This window comes from Anopheles merus, chromosome 3R, assembly GCF_017562075.2.
Source record: "Anopheles merus strain MAF chromosome 3R, AmerM5.1, whole genome shotgun sequence".
NCBI lineage: Eukaryota > Metazoa > Arthropoda > Insecta > Diptera > Culicidae > Anopheles > Anopheles merus.
The window spans coordinates 42,345,612-42,367,393 of NC_054084.1; the positions used below are offsets into that span (position 1 = coordinate 42,345,612).

A 21,782-nucleotide genomic window follows, 5' to 3' on the forward strand; every position below is an offset into this window, starting at 1 on the left:
CCTCCAGCATTCGGTCGTACTGGCGTGTTCGTTACGCGATTCCGCAGTTCGATTCGGGAATGCAACGAGTGTACGACAAACCGTCCCCTACTGGTGTGCCCGCTGGTGGTCTATCCGGAGTCGTCCTCGTTGTTCATTCATCTACATCGGTGTGATACTACCGTTGGTCGGTGGTCGTGGCTGTGCGGTAGAGGAGCAGGGCCGTATCTGCCGTGTGCGCCGTGCGGTTACGAAAAGGGGAGCGAGCGAAACCTGCCCCCGCGCCCCGTGTGCTCGTGTAATTTTAAACAGCTCAGTGTATTGCATTAAAAGCATTCCTGCTGCTTATCTAAGTAGAGTGAGAACGGAAAAGCAAAACGAAAAAAAGGAAAGAAACCGAAGAGAAGGTTGCACAGGAAGGCGCCTGTGCGTGTGTTTGTGCGAGGGTACAAGGGAGCTAGTGGTGGTGGTGGTGCGGCGAAGGTAATGGTTGGTTCGTAGTGTGATGGATGGCAGTCGATTCATCCTGCAGGAAACTTGAAAGAAAAAGGTCTTCCCCCGGACCGCACGACGGGAGCAGCTGGTGTCGTCTCTGCTGGTGTGACCGCTGCTATTGCTGCTGGTACTGCAGGAGTAGGAGTTAGCAGCAGCAACTCTGCCTGGGCAGCGACAAGGGCAGCCTGGTCCCGGGTGGGTGTCCTGTGTGTGTGTCTCTGTGTGTGTGCGCGCTAGGCTGCTGCGGAAAGAAGAGCCGTCCGTTCGCTTGTAGTGCATGAAATTTCTTCCTTCATTAGTGGTGGACCGCATTTTTTTGTGGTAGGTAGTAGTAGCAACTCTCGCTTATTGCCATTGGGTGGAAGCAAAAAAGCCGCCATAGGCACACCAGATCGGTCCATTTGAAAATTAAGTGAATTCTATGTATGTATGGGTGCGTATTGAGCTGTGAAAAGAGAATTCCACACACACACGCGGTATGCGCATTCTTTTTTTTTTTTTTGTACCCGTATCCCCATGACCTCGTGATGACGGTGAAGGAAGGAGGGTGTGATGGTATGCTCGAATTGCTAAAAGATAGATCTCCGATAATTTAATCATACAGCAGTTGTTTAGTGTGTCCTTTATTCTGTTTGTGTATGTGTGTGTGTGTCAGTTTGCTGTCCTTGCTGTGTGGTGGAAAGCCCAGGGAAACTTCGGGCCTAGCCCAGTGAGACGACGAATAGCGAAAAAAACCCGAAATCAGCGGAACTTCGACAAAACGGAAGGACATCCGATAGAGCAAATTAAATCGGATGTGGCGTGAAGAAGCGTACAAAGCTTGTTTGTGTATGGGTGTGTGTGTATTTGTATTAACCGCGGATTATGAACTCCGACACCGACTGGTCCCAAGAGCGAACCAATTTTCGCGCGCGACCATTACCATCCTTCATCGTTCTTTATGACCGCCGCTGCGGCAGTGCCGTTTGGGAATGTACGTATATGAGGCAAAACGTGCTAAATACAGCCGAAACAGGAGCCTCTCTTCAACCGCTCGGTATTGCAAACCGAAGCCAGAGCAGCGGGATGAAAAATTGATCCATGTAGGATTGTATCGAAACACGAGAGGGACACGCGAAACACACGACACAGTTGGCGCGGTGGGAAGGGCGGAGGAGGAAAAGGAAATTGTAGGTCACTCACCACCATTGCGTCCCCTGTTCGGTTGGTGTGCTTCATTCATAAGAATCATGATTCGCTTTTCCATCTTGTCTCTTCCCCACCTCCCATCCTCGCTTTATCTTCTTCTGCTCTCTGAACCAACGTGCTGGATGCGGACCCCGCTGGACAAGGACCCGGGGAGAAATACGTACACCAAGTACGGGGAGGGGAGGGGGGGGGAGATCTGAACATCTGCACCGCCGCGCCGCGGTGTGTGAAGTAACATTTCGACCTTCTGCTCATCACACACCACACGCGCTGCTCGCACATTCCAGGATATGTTATTGTGTGCGTGTGTGTGCCTCTGCTCTCTCACACACCCAAAACACCGCGCGATGGAATGTGCGTTGGTATGCGTGCCACACGCAGCAACAAAAAAACGCACACTTTTTCACGTGTGCACCAGTGTAAGCGTGTGTGTGCGTAAATAGCGTAGACGCATCGTGATGGTCTACTATTGCTGCTGCTAGTGTCCTTTTTCTGGAGTGTGAAGTGTCCTTTTGATCGTGGAATGCTTTGCCATTTTTTTAGCAAATGTTGTGTATCGCTCCATGCTTATTATCGATTTTGCTGCTGCGAGCATTTAGCCTGTACACGTGCTTGTGCGTGCCTGTGGGTCGTTGAACACGTGGTCCAAAATTTTAATCCCAAAATTACCATTTTCCACACCGTCGTCGTGCTCTGTTTGCTGTGCCGCGAGCAAGAACCTTTTAGGTATTTCATCAAAGCAGCCCGTATTTGTGTGTTAGTGGAGTACGACTACCGCGTTGTGTGTGTGTTTACGTTAGTTCGTGTAGTTTTTTTTCCTACTGTCGTTCAAGTGCGGTCGAAATGCATGTGCGCTACAGGATATGGGGAGTGGGAAATCAATCATAAAACCACCAACAGCAGGAAAAGTGATGTCTCTTCCGTGGGTTTCCGCTTTCGTGACACATAATGGACTAAATGTGTGTGTGTTTGTGTGTTTTGTGCTTTTTTTCTTACCCTTTCTCGTCCTCTCACTTTCAACTCTCCGTTATTATCTGTTTGTATCCTGCTCTCTAGCTCTGTCACTCTCTCTTTCGCTCATTCGCTTACTCTCCCTATATGTCTATCTCCATCTCGCTCTCGCTCTCACTCTCTCTCCTACTCTCGTATACTCACTCTCGCCCGCATTCCAATTTCTTTTTCCACACCTTTGTGCCCTATGCTGCTGCTACTGCTGGTGGTAGTGGTGGTGGTTAATTTTCCGCGCCTTCGACGCTCACGGTTCCATGCTCACCTCAAACTCTCACTTTTTTGCCTGCGCCTCCATGCTTCTCGCATCGATGGAGGCGCCTAGTGTTTCTTCCTTGCAGAACACGCACACACTCACACAAAAACTCACGAAAAGCATCGTCGCCAGCGGGGGTAGTGGTGGTGGTGGTGCTGCTGCTGCTGCGTGTGCACGGGATGCTTTGTTATGTAAAGCCTGCTCCCGTTTAGCACGCGCTTTGCTAGCCGTGCTTCCTGTACGACCGCGGTACACCGGAACAACTAGCCCGCATCTTCCACCGTTTAGCCTTCCGGCGGCAACAGGACAGGGCAAAGGAAGGGGCGCTAAGAAATGGACGGAGCGGTGACGTTGAAGGTTCATCATCGCGAATTTCGGACGGTGTAAACGACTTACTACATACACACTCCCCGCTTGCTCCTTGTCACTGGAACGGTGGCGCATTGAGGAAACGATTTTTCATTTCATGCTGGCTGTCAAACGACTGTTCAAAACATTCCCAAACGGATCGATCAAGTGTTGCTTGTGCTTCCACTCCACTGCCTACTGTTGTGTGCTACCCCAAGTAGTGTGACAATTTTTAATTAAAGGCAAGTCCTTACGCCGTTCGTTTTCTATGCCTTTTTCCCTATGTCCGCATCCACACGCCGCGCGCTTCAGCTTTGGCAACCGGACCCAGTATCGTGTACGGTGATGGGGGAGGGCCCCCTGACGGGAGATGCAACCACCCCAACGTTACATACCGTCAGTTTCTGATTTATACGGTACGGACGAAATAGAGTTCCTGCTGGACGAAATACGGGATCTCGAACCAGCCTGCTGTCAGCTGGAGGACATCCAGGTAGGCCATGTTTTTTCTTCTTCTTTTTATTTCGTTTCTCTGGACCAATTTAACTGTTTTCTCTTGTACCTTGTGACGACCCGTCACCCGATTGTGGTGCTTCTCCCCACTTTGCAGGACTTTGAAATAGCTGGCAGCAGAGCAGGGGAGCTTTCCATATCGCTCGAATCACCGATCGGCACGTGCACGTCCTGGGACTCGCATGCACATTACCGTCAAAGGATAGGGAACACACCGCTACCGTGGGGCGTTGCGCTGCACTGCGACGCCTCACATCTCACCAGCCCGACCGGCATCGTGCGGATACTGCTGGTGGTACGTTCGCCAAAAAGCACCTCCCCTCCCCGCGTTCCCTCTGCACTGACCCAAATACCTAATGGTGTATGGTGGATGTGTGTGAGTGTGTGTGTGTGTGGCTGCTACTCAACACATTTTATTTATTGTAGGTCTCATCCGCCGCATGTCTTGCCTGTGAGTGTTCCGCCGGCACGGTACAGGTCGGTCTGTTTCTACTGCCATTGATTGGGCGCCTGAGGTTGATGGTAAGTGGACAGTGAACTGACAGATGTAGAGAAATAGGGGGGAGGGGGAGGGGGGAGAGTACGAGACTAGTACGAGAGAAGGAAAAGGACGGTTGGGAATGGGTGTTAAGAGGCCACTAAAATCCCCCCTCTCTTATTTGATAAGCACGCTGTTGACACGTTTAGCGTTTGACACGGTGGTAACAGGATTAATGATGATGATCGCTTCGCTGGTTGTGGTAATGTGATGATGGTGCTGAGTAGTGCACGATAAATGGTGCCGTCCGGGGAGGGGAAAGAGAAAAAACTGGCACAAAGTAGAACGGGTCGTTTAGAGGGGTATTTTGAGGATTTTAAGTGACGTTCAAACAAAACGATGTCACCCCGAGAGATTGTGTAATTAATGATAGTGCTCTGTACACACATATTGCAGGTTTTTTGCGCCCTGTTCTCCTTGTTAGTCACCTGTTTGATGCTGTTTTTGGATATCTCACACATAGCGTTAATGTTTCCCTTCAACTGGGGAAGATTGGTAAGTAGTAGCTACAAGGTTTTCCAAACTAATGCTGTACATGGAATAGAGGTTAGAGGAATGTGACACATCAAATTCCAGTCAATCTGTATGATGAAAGAATCGTTTCATGCCCGATCTTGTAGGAGCCCATGCATCCATCTATTGGGCAGCCGGGACAGATATGAATAGCAAAAATCGATTGAAAAATCATTCCGAAACCATGATGAATTAACCGATCGGTGGACTTAGAAATACAGTGGAGCTCCATTTAAGCGGGTACCTTTTATCCGGCTATCCGTTTATCCGTGCTGTTCAGAAATGACAGTTCAATACAAAGGTGACATTGCGTTCTGAGGAGGATATTTTAAAAAAAAACGGTAATCAGAGCACATTGTCATAACAAACAACACTATAATTCTTGGCAAACTACTAATATTCTCATTGGAAAAAAATTAAGTTAATAAAAGTTTGCTAATTTGTATCAAAACATAAGATAAATTTCAAACAAAAATCAAGAATTTGTGCTTAAATATATTCTTTAGCTCATTAACCGTGTTATTTGCATATCCGGGCGAGATCAATGAGTCCGGATAAACGGCGCTCCACTGTATTACATTTTCCAAACATATTGCGAAAAAAAACCTACATACAGGCGGTCCCCGAGATACACGGTTAATGGGGACCGAAAACGACCGCAAAATACCGCGTATCTCGAATTTCCGCGTAAGTCGAATCTCGTGATTTCCAGCCAAAATATCACTAATTTTCGTGCAATTTTGCAAGTAGGGAGTGGTTTTCGCCACCAAATTAATTATTTGACATGTTTCTACTGAATTGAACAATTTTAAACCTTTTTAAATAGTATTTTACATTCGTTCAATACGGAAATTATTTGGTATTTCACAATGGATGTGTCAAATCAGTACACTTTGCTCAAAGAACTGTCAAATTTGGAAAACCGCGTATCTCCGAATCCGCGTATAAGAGGTACCGTGTATCTCGGGGACCGCCTGTACATTTCATTGACACATTCAACCGACCTCTACTCACCAGCTAAAATCACTCGCAACTCGTCTACATTGCGCTTTTTGAGGTTAACAACTTTGCACTTTGTTCTATTCCTGCTCACTTCCCAGAATGCATGGATGTACCTGACGATTGGTTTATTATTTATTGTGGGTTCATCATTGCTAATACATATGGTATTTTTCGCTGAAGAATTCATGTGGGTGCCAAAGCACTCGAAGGACACACTATTCATATCAGCGGTAAGTGCAACGGCAACCGTACAATCGTACCAATGGTTATGACATGAAAAAAGCTCTTTTATTCCACTGCCACAGATTCTTGGCTACATCTGCTCGATCGAAGCGTGCGTGCTGGCTGCACTGACAAAATGTCCGTCCCAGTACCGGCACGTCATGGACGAGTACAGCGAGATGTGTTTGGAGGAGCGCGAGCTGAGCCCCATCTGCAGTAACGACATCACCAACCACAACCACACTACGGCTTCGAACGATCTGTCGAACCATCGGAGCTATAATAAAATCGAAACGGGTGATAGCATTACGCCAACGTGTAATCAAAAACCTTACATACCAGGTAAGAGGTGGTCGCCGTCTACTCAAGTGACAGTGAGTGTTGATTGTAACATCTTTTTTCTTTTCCACATCCCATCTTTTGTAGTGAAACGTCCCGACCAATCGTACAACCAGCGACCTACCCTAGGTAATATGCAGAAGTCGAATCACCGCAATCGGCAGGGTTACCACTATCAACCAATCGCCTCAACCTCCCGGCAAAGTCCCACGTTCGTGCTGGACGAGGATGCGCTGCCGGGCCCATCGTCCCGCTCGCTCGACTACTCCAGTGCGTGATGATGTTCTGCACCGATATTGGGGCGTACTGGGCGGTGGAATGGTGAGCCGGCAGCATCGGTCCGCTGGTGGTGGGGGTGTTGGTTTTATCAAATATTCGAGGCGTTGGTTTCCGTTTCTAGAGACGTTTGTCTGTTAAGTATTTCCTATAAGTATTAAGAACGCAGCCACAGTCACACACACACACACACGCACACAGCCACACACAGCCACATCTACAACATTCGCTGTTGTTTCAGTGCAATTTTTCGTAGTTTGCTGAAACAATCACACACACACAGACACATTCACACTCAGCTCCGAGAGACAAAAAAGGAGCGCTCCATTTGTTGGTAAGAGCGGAGTGGGAGGTAGTAGAACTTCGACGAGACAAAACGATTAAACGATACCCTCGACAGGAATATGTCGACAGGAGTGTCTTACCGGTAGCGCCATTTGATGCGAAGGCAAGCATGTTTTACCCAGACATTTTAAGACTCTGGAGTGGTGTAGGCTGGATGACGTTTGCTAGAATATAAACTGCAGTTGGGCCACGTGGACAGGGATAAGTATAACCGCTAGCCCAACAGTGACATCGGTTTTAATGCGAATGGGTTAGTACGTATGTTACAATATTTGGATTCGTCTATAGGTCGGTTAAATAAGGCACCTGTTAATGAAAGTAAAAACAACAAGAATAAGAAGAAGAAGAAAAAACAACCAGACAAACAACAAACCAGCAAAACCGACATCGAGCAATCGTTGCATCATCCCGTTCAGTTGCTCGTAGGCATCGGGGGAAAGCGTTACTGAATTGCTTCCAGTAGATCTCTGACGAGAACCTTCTGGCACAAAACTTGCAACACACACACACACAAAACACGCAGACACATCCATCATTAACACTGTTAGAGCACATTACAGCTCCAAATGAGCTTTTATTATTTCGTCTTTCGGGATTAATACTCTTCATTGGAGGATTCACTTCCAAACGGACTCCCCCCCAACTGGAGCGATCAACATAAAGCTAAAGAGCGCATAGAAACTCTCGTTTTGTTTAGCATCTCGGCCGCATATAACTTGCTATCGTAACCTCGTTATCAATATTTAAAAAACAAACGATCCGGGTATCCAGGTACTATACTGACAAGAGGTCACCCAGAGTACTGCTGCGAGTACCCCTCGAAACAAACATAGAAATACTCTAGCGTCCGTCCTATTTTCCCAACAAAGAAGAAGAGCAGAAGAAAAAGATACCGAAGCAGAGGCACGAGGTAGTAGAGGAACGAAGAATAATGATAACAATATATTTTTGTACCGACATCTTTTCTGCAAGCCCGTTTTCATTTGTCTGCCTTCGTACCTTGTGAAGCCAGTTTAAGTAGCCGGTAGTAGATAGTGCTAGTGCGAGAACCGGAAGAGATCAAACCGTTCGAACGTTCGAATGGTAGGTGAACAATGCGTAGCTTCTGAGAAGGATTTATTTTGCTCTTTCTTTGTTTTTGGGGTCTTATCTACTACTCATCTCTACTATCCCCGCACTCTCCTAGTGTAGCTGGTTTTGCTTATAGGTGTGTGGAATTAGAACAGCTCTATCAACAGTGAACTGCGATTGACGTTCACCCTTTGGTTTCACATTCAGATAGAACAGTGATCCATTATTTCATCCTCCCCGTCATTCTCTTCCCTTTTCTATCTATTTCTCTCCATAATCTGCCGTCCAATAAATAACACAAGTTGCTGTTTTAGTAGCCTGCAAAAGTGTCGGGCGATATCGGGTTTGCAAGATGCAGTAGCAGAAAGAGGGTTCTTCTCCTTAGTGTACTAGTTCGTTTGGTAGTACAGCCGCATCCACTCTAAGTGAGCCTGTTACAGCAAAAGATAGACATTGTGCAATAGATAGAGATGATGATGTGAAAAACGAATCGTTTATTGCGTTCTGATTAGTGACGCTTGTGCGCAGCAACGCGATTTCATTTGAATGGCGCACAGTAGGATTGATCTGTTGGGACAATAATTGTAACTTACAGCAAGAAGAAAAAGAATCCTTCCTTTCAGTACGTAATGCATGGGTCTGCAGTCCCTTTGCTTCGGTACAACAATGGTATCCCCAAAAAAACAAATGATTCGACGAACGAAAAACAACAAAGACATGATAGAAAACACGCCAATGAGGCCGCGTCAATCGATAAAGCAATAGAATCTCTCTGTATCTCTCTGTCTCTGTGTTTCCTATCCTACTATCCTATATCGGTGTTTTTGTGTTGTATTATCGTTTAGCGCCTTTTGATTTGTTTCATTATCCAATTTTGTGTATTTACTTAGCCCGGTAGCCGGTAGGATACAACCATTGTTGTATCTAAAACGTAAGCGGAGAATGATCAAGCAGAAGAAACCACATATAATCGACAATAATCCACATAACCCCGATGAAAGATGGACATCGTGACGCATACTAATAATATATATATCACAAGGATTTCGGTTCCAAAAACCGCCCATTGACCCCCTTCTCCTCCCTGCATTTAGTGTACGCGTATAACAGCGACTAAGACACTGTTATAAGTAGCGCACACGAGCACATACACCAACACACACGCTGTTCACATGGCACCGTTAAAACCACTGAAGGCACATGCCCTTAAAACACGCCAGCAAGGAGATAGGCGCACACATTAACCTTACATTCGCTGGGCGAACTCGACGGGCCTGTTTTCGTTGTAACTTTGCAAAGTTTAGATAAGTTTCATTTACCCTCTCCCGTGTCCCGTGTGTTTTAGTGTCGTTCAGTTTGAATTCGTTACAATTCTCAGGAAATCAGGTGTTCTAGATGTTGATAGTGATAAATACGTAGCTCCGGTGCAAAAAGGTATACAATTCGCAAGCACACACGATCGTCCCTGTCCCTGTTTCACTCCCCGTGAAAATTGTGCCCGAAAGTAGATTAAGGTTAGGCGGGGCTTTTTTTTAACATTATCAGTTTGTTGTACGTTTGGGAGGTAAATGGGCGGTTCTTATTCTTAATAGTAACAACGCACAAGCCAAATAGCAAACGGTGTAGTAATAAGTTTGGCATTTATGTTTTAGTGTATCTGAGTTGTTTGGAGTACTGTTGCAGCTGTTCTGCATCCAAAGTTTCCTTCTGTTAAAGGAACGTCCTTTGTTAGTGTCCCCCCCAGTCGAAAGCCGCTGCCCACTAAACGAAGCATTTAACCCAGAAGCATTTCAGTTCGCGCGATAAAAGCTAACGCTGTCCCAGTTCTCAGGCTCGTTGCAAACACGTGAGGTCGTGAGATTTGTACATAGTTTAGTTGTTAGATAGTTTTGCGAGAACAAAAATTTAAGACGCAAACGATGACGTTAAGACGTAGACAAACACACACGTACACACACACACACACACGTACATGTACACAGATTTGTAGGCGCAATTTCCGGCGGTCAATTCCGGAGCAAGCCAAGTTTGAGGCATTTTCAGTAGATCGCAAAACTGGTTGCAAAAAAAAAACACACACACACGTCGCGATCGAAGAAACCCCGATCACGGATGAAAGATAAAGGGGATGGTGTGGAAAACTAATGAAATACTGCCAAAGAATTTTGCTAACGAAGCGGCCACCTCGCGTTCGTTAGTGTTTAGTGTACTAAACTGATAAATTGTAGCGTCGGTCTGTGAGGCCTAAAACAGAGAGAAAGAGAGAGGATAGAGAGAACATTCATATGGAAATGTGTATTGGCACAGGTAGAACAAAGCATTGGAAACGGTAGAACAAAAGGAAGCTACGAGCCCGTGCTCGTCATTTAGGAAAATGGAAAATTCAGTCAAATAGCAGAGCATTATTAGTAGATTTTTTAGTAACACGATTAGTAACAGATAGCTGAACGTTTGGATAGAGATCAGCAGACCACAGAAAAAATGAAACAGCAAAAAAATACATCGGTGGACGTAATTTTGGGTCGTGTAGGGTACCGTGTGGTTGTTCGTTTTTGGTTTTTATTTTTTTGAACTTTAACTAGACGGACAGGCACAGATATGCCTTTATAAGGGGGCCGAATGTCGGTTTTCAAGTGACATAAGCGTCCCGGATACGCAAAGGAGTGATAAACAAACGTAAACCACAACAGAGAGAGAGAGAGAGGGAGAGAGAGAGAGAGAGAGAGAGAGAGAGAGAGAGAGGGAGATAGAGAGAGAGAGAGCGAGAGAAAGAGAGCGAATAAACAAAAAGAAAAATAAACCCCATGATATCAGTAACGATAGTAGCCATATGTAACGCTAGGTTGTTAATAGATGAGTTTTCAACATTTTCATTTCATAAATGCCACTAGCAATCCAATCCGATCGGCCATAGGAAATATTTTACAGGGTAAACGATAAAGTTTCGTTTCGAAAAATGTGATTAAAAGTATTACTGAATGCAAAGAACAAAAAAAAAGACAGAAAAAGATAGAGAGAAACAAAAATAAGGTAAAATAACTTTACAACAAAAAAAGCGAACAAACCTTGTACGTGCACCGTGCGTGCAACGATATGCAAAGGAAAAAACATATATTTGAGAAACAAAAAATAGGAACACAAGAATTGCGATTGGAAGTGTAGCGCGTACAAGCAAATAATCGTAGGATTAATAAACAACAACCACAACAACAAAACAAATCACACAAAAAAGAACAAACACACACACGTGCAGTCATTTATCGAAACAGAAATGAAATGGGCAATGATGATAATCTAATAACAAAAAAAAAGATTTAAAAATAATTTAAAAAATGCATACACACGCAAAAACAACAATACTGTAGATAGATTTGTTGAACCGCAGAGAGCGCATTACAGATAAAAGTGAACTATAAACAATTAAACGATACAACAGAAACTCTCATTCCTACAACATTGGTGTTGTAAATAGCAGCAAAAATAACACACAAACACACAGAACGTACTACAAGCAGCTGGTAAAGACAATTTAAAAAAGGGGGGAGAATGAAGAATGCGTACAGCGGTACAAGATGAACAAAGCCATAAAGAATGAAAGTCACTAACCGAAGCATAGAGTCCAATTGTTGATGAAAGTTGGAAGAAAAGATAACCGTCATGTTTTGATTCAAGTACTCTCAACCTTCCAATCGGAATAGAGCATTTGGTTTATGGTTGTCTGATTGATTTGTGTTGAATAGTTTATTTGCATGATCTGTTATTATCATTTTCTTACATGCATACAGTCTCAATAACTTAATAAACACAGTATATACAAAAACGAAATACTCCGTTGTTAACCCTTGCCGCCATCCAACCATCCAAACCCCCTTCACATAATCATGGTACGGAATGTTTGCAGCTCCTCGTGTGCCGCTGTACGTGCAGCGTGCCGCACACTGCGTACCGCAGTAAACAAACAAACTTTAATCGAGCAAATTCTTATAAGCAATTTGAGAACGCGTACAGTAAACGCAGGAAATCGTCACTCGTATCGGTGGAAATCCTGGCAACGGTGGATAATTAAAACTGTACTGATACAAATGGGAAGGCAAAGAATGATGATACTACTACTAACAACAACGTAGTAAAGACACAGTTATGTGTAACAATCGAGCACAATTAGCGAATCGATACAGCAGAGCATAGAGCAATGGGCAACGAGTACAGAAAGATGTATGTGTAAAAGTGAACAGGAAGTAAAAACAAAAAAAAAACAAACGGTTTTTCAATCAAATTTATATAGGGTGAAGTGCCTAATGTATAGACAATATAGTTCCCTATAAATTCTAGCACCGAAAAACGCAAAACTATAATGACTATACCGACCGAAACTGTAAGCAAATGCAAACGCTCTGCAGTACGCAGCAGAGGTTGTCGAATTAGCAACAACAAAAAAAAACAAGCAGAAGATAATAGAACTGTTTCGATCTGTAATGGCTCAAAACGAAAAGGAAACCACACACCACACTCATTGAACTTCAAAAAAGGAAACGAAACGAACCCAATTTCCCGGGCAAAACAACAAAACAAACACACATACACAAGGACAAAAACCCCAAAATCTGGAATTAGCTTCACAGCCAAAGCACAACCTAAATATATGAGAAGAAATCATCTTGATGTAGCGTACGTAACAAAAGGACGGTGTGTGTAGAAGAGGCAGCATATATTAACTGATTAAGCGAACTGTTTATGCGGCATCACAGTTGTTATCAAATTTGGAACAGAAAAACACCATACAGCAAGAAGTAATAGAGGGAAACGATAGAGCATGGTTGTTTTAGGTTGATTGGTTGATTTTACCTGAAGAAGGAGTGAAAATGTCGAACTACGAACAAACATTGGTGATATTGGTGTTCCCCTTGGCAGACAGAAACGAGAACCGAAAATCGAAAACCCTCTTCACCCAATTTGTACTAAGTTTTATCGAAAGGACACAATGCTTCTTTCTACTCAGAACGTTTTGATAATCCGATCATTAAATCTCAACACCTTATCCAGCACGGTGAGTTTCTCTTTGTCCTTTTTTCTCGATCACCGTTTGAAAACATGCAACGGCCACACTTTGTATTCATTTCAAGCAACGAAAGCATTTCCAACCGTGTACGTGTCACTTCACCTGTGTGATCGTTAAATTGATTGAAAAGATGTGGAAAGGATGACGAATCATTTCATCGGATCGCATAGAATGATTAACATAGAAACAAATCACTTAAAACATTACCCTCTTTTCCAGCCATCCATAACTATCATACTCTGCTCCATATGATGGTTTAGTTTGATTGTTGTACACTCTTCTCAAGAAGATAAAGAAATCAATCAAAGATAGAAAGGAAGCGGGAGCTATATGAAGAGAATTTGTCCCACTTGGCCCAGAGATGATTCCAATTCTTTGTTTTTGTTTTAGAACGTAACGAACGAAGAGCAGAGAGAAAAAGCAACCCAAAATCATTGTATAAACGAGAAAAATAGACAATTCATCATTCCCAAAGTAAATGATTTGTGTTTTTGTTTCCACACGAGTGTCTAATGCCAAATTTTCCCTTTTGATGACGAGTCATGTGATATTTGCCAGACTGTTCCGATTGTTGTGTCTGTTGTGTGAGCGAGTCACAACTATACAACAATCTTTCTCAATATATTGCACCAACACATTGGCACTCCCGCACGTATATTCTGCTTGCAAAAGTAAGTGATTTTAACACTAGTATACAGCATATAAAGCCTACCTTAAGCCCTTGGCACAAGTGACATCAGGAAAATCCAAACCGAGTACACATTGCACGAATAGTCCTTGATGTGAACGCCCAGTGCAAACTCTACGGCAGCTTCTGAGTTTAAGTGTATGCCGGTACCCTTCACGTGGGCCACAATGGTGGAGAGGTTGTTGTAGGGCAGGTTGATGGGAAACCCATTCACCTTGTACGAAATGAACATCTGGCTAAACGCTTCCGCGTGCCGTTCCGTGTTCGCCTGCAAGCACGTGTCCCGCTCCAAGCTTATCAGTGTGCTGCGTAGATGATCACTTATGAAGCTGAAATGAAAATAAGATCCGTTAAGCACTGTACAACAATTGCACTTCCACACCACAACCCTTGGACCGATGATGCGCTTACCGATTCCAAACCGTTTTCCTCTGCGTACGCCACGAGGCAATCTTGCGCATGAGCTTCCGTTCGATGGCACGCTGCAGCTCTTTGGCAGGTAGTGCCTCGCGAAACGGAAAGGAAGCCTCCTGCACACACCCAACCGGTGGCTCGTGGAAACGATTGAACAACGCACGCCAGTAGCCCGACTTGCGCACATCGAGCTGCGTGAGAAAGACACGGTTTTCCTTCTGAATGTTGCCCCACACATTGTCCGGACCCACAATCAGATATATCCGATTCAGCGGACAGTACGTGTCGGTCGAGCTGTACCGCTTGCCACTGCACGGATCGACGACGAAGAATTCACCTCCATCCAGAAGCAGCACAAAGGTAGTATCGCCCATCAGCACGCTATTGCCGAAGATGAGCCACACCTCGTAGCCCAGCTGAAGATAGAAACAGGCCAGCAGGACACCGAGATCTTTCGGCGAGCCACACATCATGGTAAGTATTTCCTGTTGGGTCGTCATAAAAGTGGGTTATTTTACAACACACATCTTGTATCCCATAAACAGTCCACATTACCTTATTGGTAAGCCATACACCGCTCAACTGTGAGCACGGATCTACGCTGTAGTGCACGGGAATAAGCGAAACGTACCGGCGGATCATGGTTTCTGCCAGCTCATCTATCGGAAACGGTATCGGCAATGGGCCGAGCAGCCTTGTGGCACAGATACGCTTTCCACCGAGCAATGTGACCATCGGTGGGACCACTGCACGGGAAGGAAACTCATGCCGGTACTCTTCATACCACAGGTAGATGCGTGTTTTGATACGCTCCAGCTCTACACACTCCAAACCGCCCGTATCGAGACTCGGTCGTTCGATCAGTGGCTCCAGACTGATGAACAGTGTCACGTGTGTTAGTTCCCGCATGTCTGGCAGACCACTCACGCCAGTTCCTACACCGCCACCGAGTAGTCCAATTGGATTTCCATAGTTATCTACGAGCTCCGTCGTTGGATGGTCTTGCATTTGCCGATCGTAGCCAAAAAGAATCGGTGGTGTTTTTATCTCAAACGTTCCTTCCAGCTATGGACGAAAGAAAGGGCCTCAAGAGCTAAACAGAACCTTTAAATAAGCATATTTCTACACACCCGTTGATTCAGATAGATCGTACTAATTGGGATACGAAGCTGGCCCAACCATCGGCTCGAGATACGCTGGTAAACCTCAGTCGGTCTGGTACGATCATCCTCGAGCAGATCTTCCATGTACTCATCGTACAGGTCAATATGCAGATGTTTCCGAATTTGATCAGTACTACAGTCCAGCGGCACTTCCAGTTGTTCGTTCCACGTTGGCGCTGTTCCATCAGCTGTCGAGGTGCGGAAAATGCGATCCTTCAACGACACTGCTATGTACGGCCGTACGTTCGAAGTTCGGAAAGCTACAAGAAGAAACGTAAAGAAGTTTAAGGCGATGAAGGAACTCTCCAAAAAACCTCCAACACTTACAGAATCGTCCGTTCGACGAGGACATGTTACTGTTCCTTCTACCAACCGCACCCGTCTGATAGTCCTCCATGCGCATCGGTATACCGAACGCACGCACGATCGTAACAATAATCTTGAACCGTGTCACGTCGCTCACCCGCACCGATGCTCGGCTGTTCGGCGATCGGCGCGACGGTTTCAGCGGCCGTCTCGGACCGAATATCTCCAAAAATGCCAAGCTGAGCGAACCGAACGATGGCACCTGATCGCCGCCGACCAGCAAATTTGCATTGTTCACCTTGTCCTGGTTCAGCACCCGGCAGTGATTGCTGATCGTGTCGTACACCTTCTGCAGGTGGCGCTTACCCCGGTGCCGCTGCAAATCGATCGGATCCGTACCGAGCGTTTCGTCGATAATTTTCATCGACTGCTCCTCGATGCCGTCGACCGCCAACTCGCGCTCGGTTTGCGGTATAAATTTAGCGTCCCGATACTTTAGGCTGCACTGGAACCGTTTGCTCAGCATGTTGAGCCGTTCATTTTGCTCGATCGTTTCTTCGCTGCAAAAGGCAAGTAGATCCTCGTTGAAAAGAAACTCTGTCTCATCGGACTCGTCCGCAGCTTGGGCGGAATCTTTCGAACGGCGCCGATCACGCTCCTGGGAAGTGGTGGGCTCAGTTTCGTTCAGTGCTCGCAACAATGCTGCATCAGTGCCGGCGTTCGGTTCGTTCTCACTATCCAACGCTCGATCGTCGATCCAGCGGCGCAACAGTTCCCTTGGCACGACGACCCGTTTCGGCACCGTGCGACGCTGGCTGGGACTGGGAAAGCTCCCATCCGAGGGCTCCATCCATCCGATCCTCAACTCAACCGTACCGTTAGTGTATGTCTGCGCCTGGTACGGTTTGCCAGACGAAAACTGATAGTCCACAAAATCCACATCCTCGTAAAGCTCCTCCGAGCTGGGCAGAGGTAGAAAGAGTTCCGCTCGTTTGCTTTTCATCATCATTCGATTCTTTTCATACAGATGTAGGGCAATCGTCTCCGGGATTTTGGTCGTTAGTTTGACAGAAAAGGACGTGTTAAAGTCGATCATCGTGCGATCATCGGTCTCAAAATGGCGTGCCTTGGTCGATGCCACGTGATTGCCGTCAATGAACAGCTTCATTTTAAACAAAAGATCTCGACCGGAAGGAACCCCGGATGGGTCTGATCTCCGTTCCTGATCGCGCCGCAATACAATGTCCACCAATGGTTCACCCGGAGCGCGGAATGTCTCATCAAACAGTACCCGAAACTCTTTCTTTATTTTGCTGATATCCGGTTTTTTAGGCTTTTGCATTGAAGGTACTGATTCGTTGATGTCCGTGCGATGTTCGAGGGCCAGATCGCGTAGGTAGGCTTTATACTCCTGCTTGTCGCGCAGGTATAGTTCCTGCTCTTCTTCCAGTGTTTCATGCAGTTCCAGCTCATATCGATCCTGCCAATCGCTACCATCACGGTCCTCATCCGTGTCCTGGCTGTTGACAGACATCTTCAGCCCGCATCCGTCCTGGTGCTTTGCTTTCAGCTCCTCCCAAAGCTCCAGTATCTGTTGGGCCAAATGGCGCTCCGTACGAATCTCTTGATACAAAAGATTTCTATACTCTCGGCGGGCCATTTTCTTCTCGTAGGAGACGACTGGTTCTTCCGGTTCTTGCAATTCCTCTCCCGCATCTCCACTACCGTCTCGCAGCTCGTCCAGCTTTGCCTGCAAAGCTTCCTTTCTGTTCAGCTTCCTGATTCGGTAGTACTGTTTGTACAGCTCCACTATTCGCAGCCGCAGTCGTACCACTTCCTCCAGCGAGGGATGTGCATCGAACCGTACCCTACCGATCAGGATCTTGACCGTACGTTCCATCGGTAAACGCTCCAGCGTCTTGGCCAGTGGCATGGGTTCAACGAAGAACGGCACAAACGTTTTGCTGCAGAACCCCCGCACCCGTGTTTGACTTTCGATGTAGCACCGGAAATCCACAAGCTCCCCGCTCGCATCGAACCACTCTTCCTGCTCCTCTTCCAGCAAACGGTTCATCATTCGGTTCTTGTTCGCCACACTAACCGGTGGCTTTTCGATGCGGCGAGCACGGTCGCCTTCCATGTCCGATGATTCGACATTCGGGTCGATAACACACACCTGCTCAAGCGTGGCTCTGGATTCGGGCAGCGTGGCAGCGGGTCGATAGTACAGCAGATCCTCATCGCAAAAGGTATACTTTTGTAGTTTCCAGGGTACAACCACCGGTGTTCCATCTTCGGCTTGGAAGTACGACGATGCAAGGTGTGTGGGAGTATCCGCTTCATTAGAGGACGATGACCGCGGGGAAGGTGTTTTCTGCGGAACCTCATCTGTACCGATCGGAAGAGCAGCTTCGGGTTCTGTGTCTTCCGCGTCGAAGAATTCCTCATCCGGCAATACATCGGTGAAAAAGAGAATGGCTCTGTCGATCTCGTGTAGCGATGGTTTTGAATTTGCACCATCCACGTCGGACGTTACTTTTAAGCGCTCCAGCGATGCTATTACCTCGCGCTCTTCCTGCAGAAATCTGGGATCTACTTTTGCCTTTCTATGCCTATGATCTCGCTCCGCTCGTACAGACGCATCTGCAGCTGCTACTGGCGGTGGTGAAGATGGTTTTGACTGAGGTTTGGTGCCAACGGTCGGCTTGCCGGATGAACGACGGCGATAGCGATGCCTGGCACGTCGTTTTTTCGGTGATTTTAGTCCCACTGATTCACTCATTTTGGTTGATTGCATTATTAGAACAAGATTACCGGGAGTTGTTTACCTATTCTAAAGCCCTTTGTAATGTCTGTTGTCATCCTGGAACAGTCACGTTTGTGTTTGCAACAATAACATGGTAACGGTTGCTAGGCAACAGGTTTATTACATATCCTTCGGTCAGGTTTGTGCGAGGTTGTTTGGATATTTGAATTAGTGTTGGGAACATGTTGGAAATTAAAGAACGGAACGGAACTAGGTCCATTCGAAAAAGGAACGGAGTGGAATGTGAGGATACATTGATATTATGGTAAGGTTGTTGCGGGTATTGGTGAGTGAGTGCAGAATCATTTCATTTAGTTTTTCGTTTTCTTCGCACATTTGTGGCTGCACTAGTGGTGGGAGATCATCCCGAGCCCTATTCCGTGTTCGAAATCGATTCCGATTCCGGTGCAGATTCCGGAACTTATGCCGGAATTGATTCCGGAGTCGATTCCGGAACTGATTCCGGAGTAGATTCTGGAGCCTATTCCGGACTTGATTCCGGAGCCGATTCCGGAGGTGAATCTGAAGCCGATTCTGGAACTAATTCTGGAGCATATTAAAATTCCGGAGCCGATTCCGATTCGGGAACCAATTTCGGAGCCGATTCGAATTCCGGAGTCGATTCCTGAAAACATCGGAGCTAGCCGGAATCGATTCCCAGAAAAACTTCATTTTTCCCATCACTAGATTGCACGCTTCGCACATTCAGCAAGATTCCGATGATTCCGAACGGGTTCGACAATTCCAGCTGAATTCAGGCGGAGCTGGCGATTGCATTTCTTTGGAACCGGAACTATAATCACCCTAGTCGGAATCGGAGTGGAACCGTCGATGTGCTGGAGTGATTCCATTAGGATCGGCGGACAGGAACAAGATCAAAACCAGTGCTGAGCCCAAGACGTGCAACGAATCGGTTTAGGGACAGGTTCAGTATAAATCTTTGAACATTATAAAGGATCAGGATCTGTGTTAGGGACAGGATCATTTCCGGGATTGGGATAGGTTCAAATCTAGTTCCTAGACAGAGAGAGTCCCGACATAAGTTCCGAGATATATGAGATATTAAGCTCGTGTGATAAGCTATCTGTCGTAGTTTCCTTATGATCGATCCAGCGTTATCGAAGGGTTCTACTGACATCTGACATCTATACGGAGTTAAAGGAAGCTTCTTACTTCCGGTTGAAAAAAAGCAACGCCACGTTGTTCTACGTTTGCAGTTTAGTATAACTTTATTGATCGTGAATGATCATGGGAACTATCCCATTTATGTAATGCCCGTTGTCTACCAACAAGCGTTAACACATACACAGCCAAACATACATATACACGGTACCGTGAATTACATGCAGTGATAATTATTTCATATGCTCTCTCACTTCCCCTTGGCGCGTCTCTGCCCAACCCCCGTTAAAAATTGACAATTTCCCTCTAAACAAACAGCATTTTCGAGGAATTGTCGCGATATATAAGATAAAGTTTCATCTCAGTGGGAAGATCGAGCGACTGGAGCCGCCCATTCATAATCTGCACCTTGTCCGGCGCCAACCGGTTCATGTTTCTCCACACAACCTCCCGCACGGTGTCCCGGGCGAAGCGTTTCAGCGTAAACAGCTCAAACTGGGGCCTGCCCATAATACTGTAGATCGCCCGCCACGTGCCAAACCGGTACAGCAGCCACTGGTATAGTGGATTCTTCGGTATGGCATCGTTGATGCGGCGCGCCAAAAATCCATAAGAACAATACTTCAGACATGGAAAAATCATGTCCATCTTTGTGCGTACAACTTCGGTGAGTAAATGTTTAACGAGTGCATCCAGCTCGGTGCCGTTCAGCAGAGCCAGATAATCGATGGCACGCTGATACTGCTCGTACAGCAGCGCGTTAATTTTGACGTTGTCCAGCGCGTGAATTTCCATCACGACCGCCGGCATAATGTTGCGTACGGTTTGTTTCAGGGTTTTCAACGATGCGTTGCTAAATGCTACAAAATCTTCCAACAGCTGCAACACCTCGTCGGCGGGCCGCTTCTCGTCGCCCTGGATGAAAAATGTTAACAAGCGTACCAAATCGGCGGTCAGCAGCGGTACGCAGCAAACCAGCGGCCAGGTATACTCGAGCTCGGCTCGTTCCGCCGTGACCGGGCCACACTCGCACAGCACCAGCAGCGCCAACAGCTCGTAGTCGGGAATCAGTCTTTCGTACAAAGAGCGAACACGTTCCTGCTTTTCCCACTTCAGTTCCGTTTCGATGAAATACGGGATCAGGGAGGACTGGGAGCGATAGCTAAGCAGTGCGGGCTTAAGTATGTCGTTCACATCGTACCGCTGGCGGTACATGTGGTTCGGGTGTTCCAGGTTGTACAGGATTTTGAAGCACGCGACCTTGTTGCGCGCGGAACAGGGCCCCCTAGCGCTAAATATGTCGATCACGTTAAAATCGGCATCGTCGGCCGCGTTCAGGAACTGCCACTTGGCTTTGGCGATAAATAGCAAATAGATTAAAATTTCAATATTGCCCGTGTCGAACGCGGCCGTATGGAGGGCGGTTTCGTCCGCGTAGTCGTTCAGGTTGACATCCGCACCGTGCGCTATCAGCAGCTCGACCAGATCCAGCCGATCGTTCGACACGGCGTAGTGGAGCGGCGTGATGCTCTCCGTGTCTCCCGTGTTGACCACGCTGCGGTCCAGACGCAACAGGTAGCTCACGATGTCGACCGACACGGACTGCTCGCAGGCGCGCGCCAGCGGGGTGAGCCCTTCGTAGCACTGCGCGTTGGTGGCGGGATGGAAGTGGTCCACCACCAGCTTGACGCAGTCCAGATTGCGGCTGACGACGGCGTGGTGCAGTATGTTCCAGTGATGGTTGTCGAACCGCTTGCCAAAGTCTGGCCGTGGTGCTTTGGCATGGGTCAGCTGGCGTAGCTTCTCCATGTCGCCCTTCATAACGGCGTTCCACACCTCGTTCGCCTTCATCGTAACCTCGCACGCCCGCACGCACACGGGTGCACCACGTTCGATCCTGCAAAACGGAGATAGGGTCAATCGTTTTCACGCCAACAGAGCGGTAATTCTTGTTGTTTACCACCAACAAAAGCTTATTGCGTTTTACAAGTCCTAACTTGTTTCAAAATACGTCAACCCATTCTTTTGTTGTATTTTGACAGTTCTGCGAAAAAACAACCCTCTTGCAAGGACTGACAGCTCGGAACGGAATGGAGAAGAGGCAGGGGACCGATTTGATACAAGCCAAGTA

The 21,782-nt window shown here is 46.6% G+C and overlaps 2 protein-coding genes across 7 annotated transcripts; one reads left to right on the forward strand and one right to left on the reverse strand.

Annotated features, from left to right (window-relative positions):
• The first annotated feature begins 48 nt into the window (after nucleotides 1-48).
• Nucleotides 49-11,113, forward strand: LOC121596219. 6 transcript variants are annotated; one of them, XM_041920982.1, is made up of 8 exons: nucleotides 49-795; nucleotides 3,587-3,767; nucleotides 3,885-4,082; nucleotides 4,214-4,309; nucleotides 4,722-4,820; nucleotides 5,939-6,070; nucleotides 6,146-6,404; nucleotides 6,489-11,113. In XM_041920982.1, the coding sequence occupies exons 2-8, from the start codon at nucleotides 3,645-3,647 to the stop codon at nucleotides 6,677-6,679; spliced, it is 1,098 nt and encodes a 365-aa protein (XP_041776916.1). In that variant the 5' UTR covers nucleotides 49-795; nucleotides 3,587-3,644; the 3' UTR covers nucleotides 6,680-11,113. The 6 variants fall into 6 exon arrangements, with proteins under 6 accessions (XP_041776916.1, XP_041776911.1, XP_041776912.1 ...); XM_041920977.1 differs by having other exon boundaries at nucleotides 3,587-4,082; XM_041920978.1 differs by having other exon boundaries at nucleotides 49-669; nucleotides 3,587-4,082.
• A 2,690-nt stretch (nucleotides 11,114-13,803) lies between these two features.
• Nucleotides 13,804-18,638, reverse strand: LOC121596116 (coiled-coil and C2 domain-containing protein 2A). Its single transcript, XM_041920769.1, has 5 exons — nucleotides 15,745-18,638; nucleotides 15,385-15,677; nucleotides 14,810-15,319; nucleotides 14,252-14,739; nucleotides 13,804-14,169 (listed from the first exon to the last, which is right to left on the reverse strand). Exons 1-5 carry the CDS (start codon nucleotides 18,518-18,520, stop codon nucleotides 13,866-13,868), a joined length of 4,371 nt encoding a protein of 1,456 aa, XP_041776703.1. The 5' UTR covers nucleotides 18,521-18,638; the 3' UTR covers nucleotides 13,804-13,865.
• Nucleotides 18,639-21,782: the final 3,144 nt, after the last annotated feature.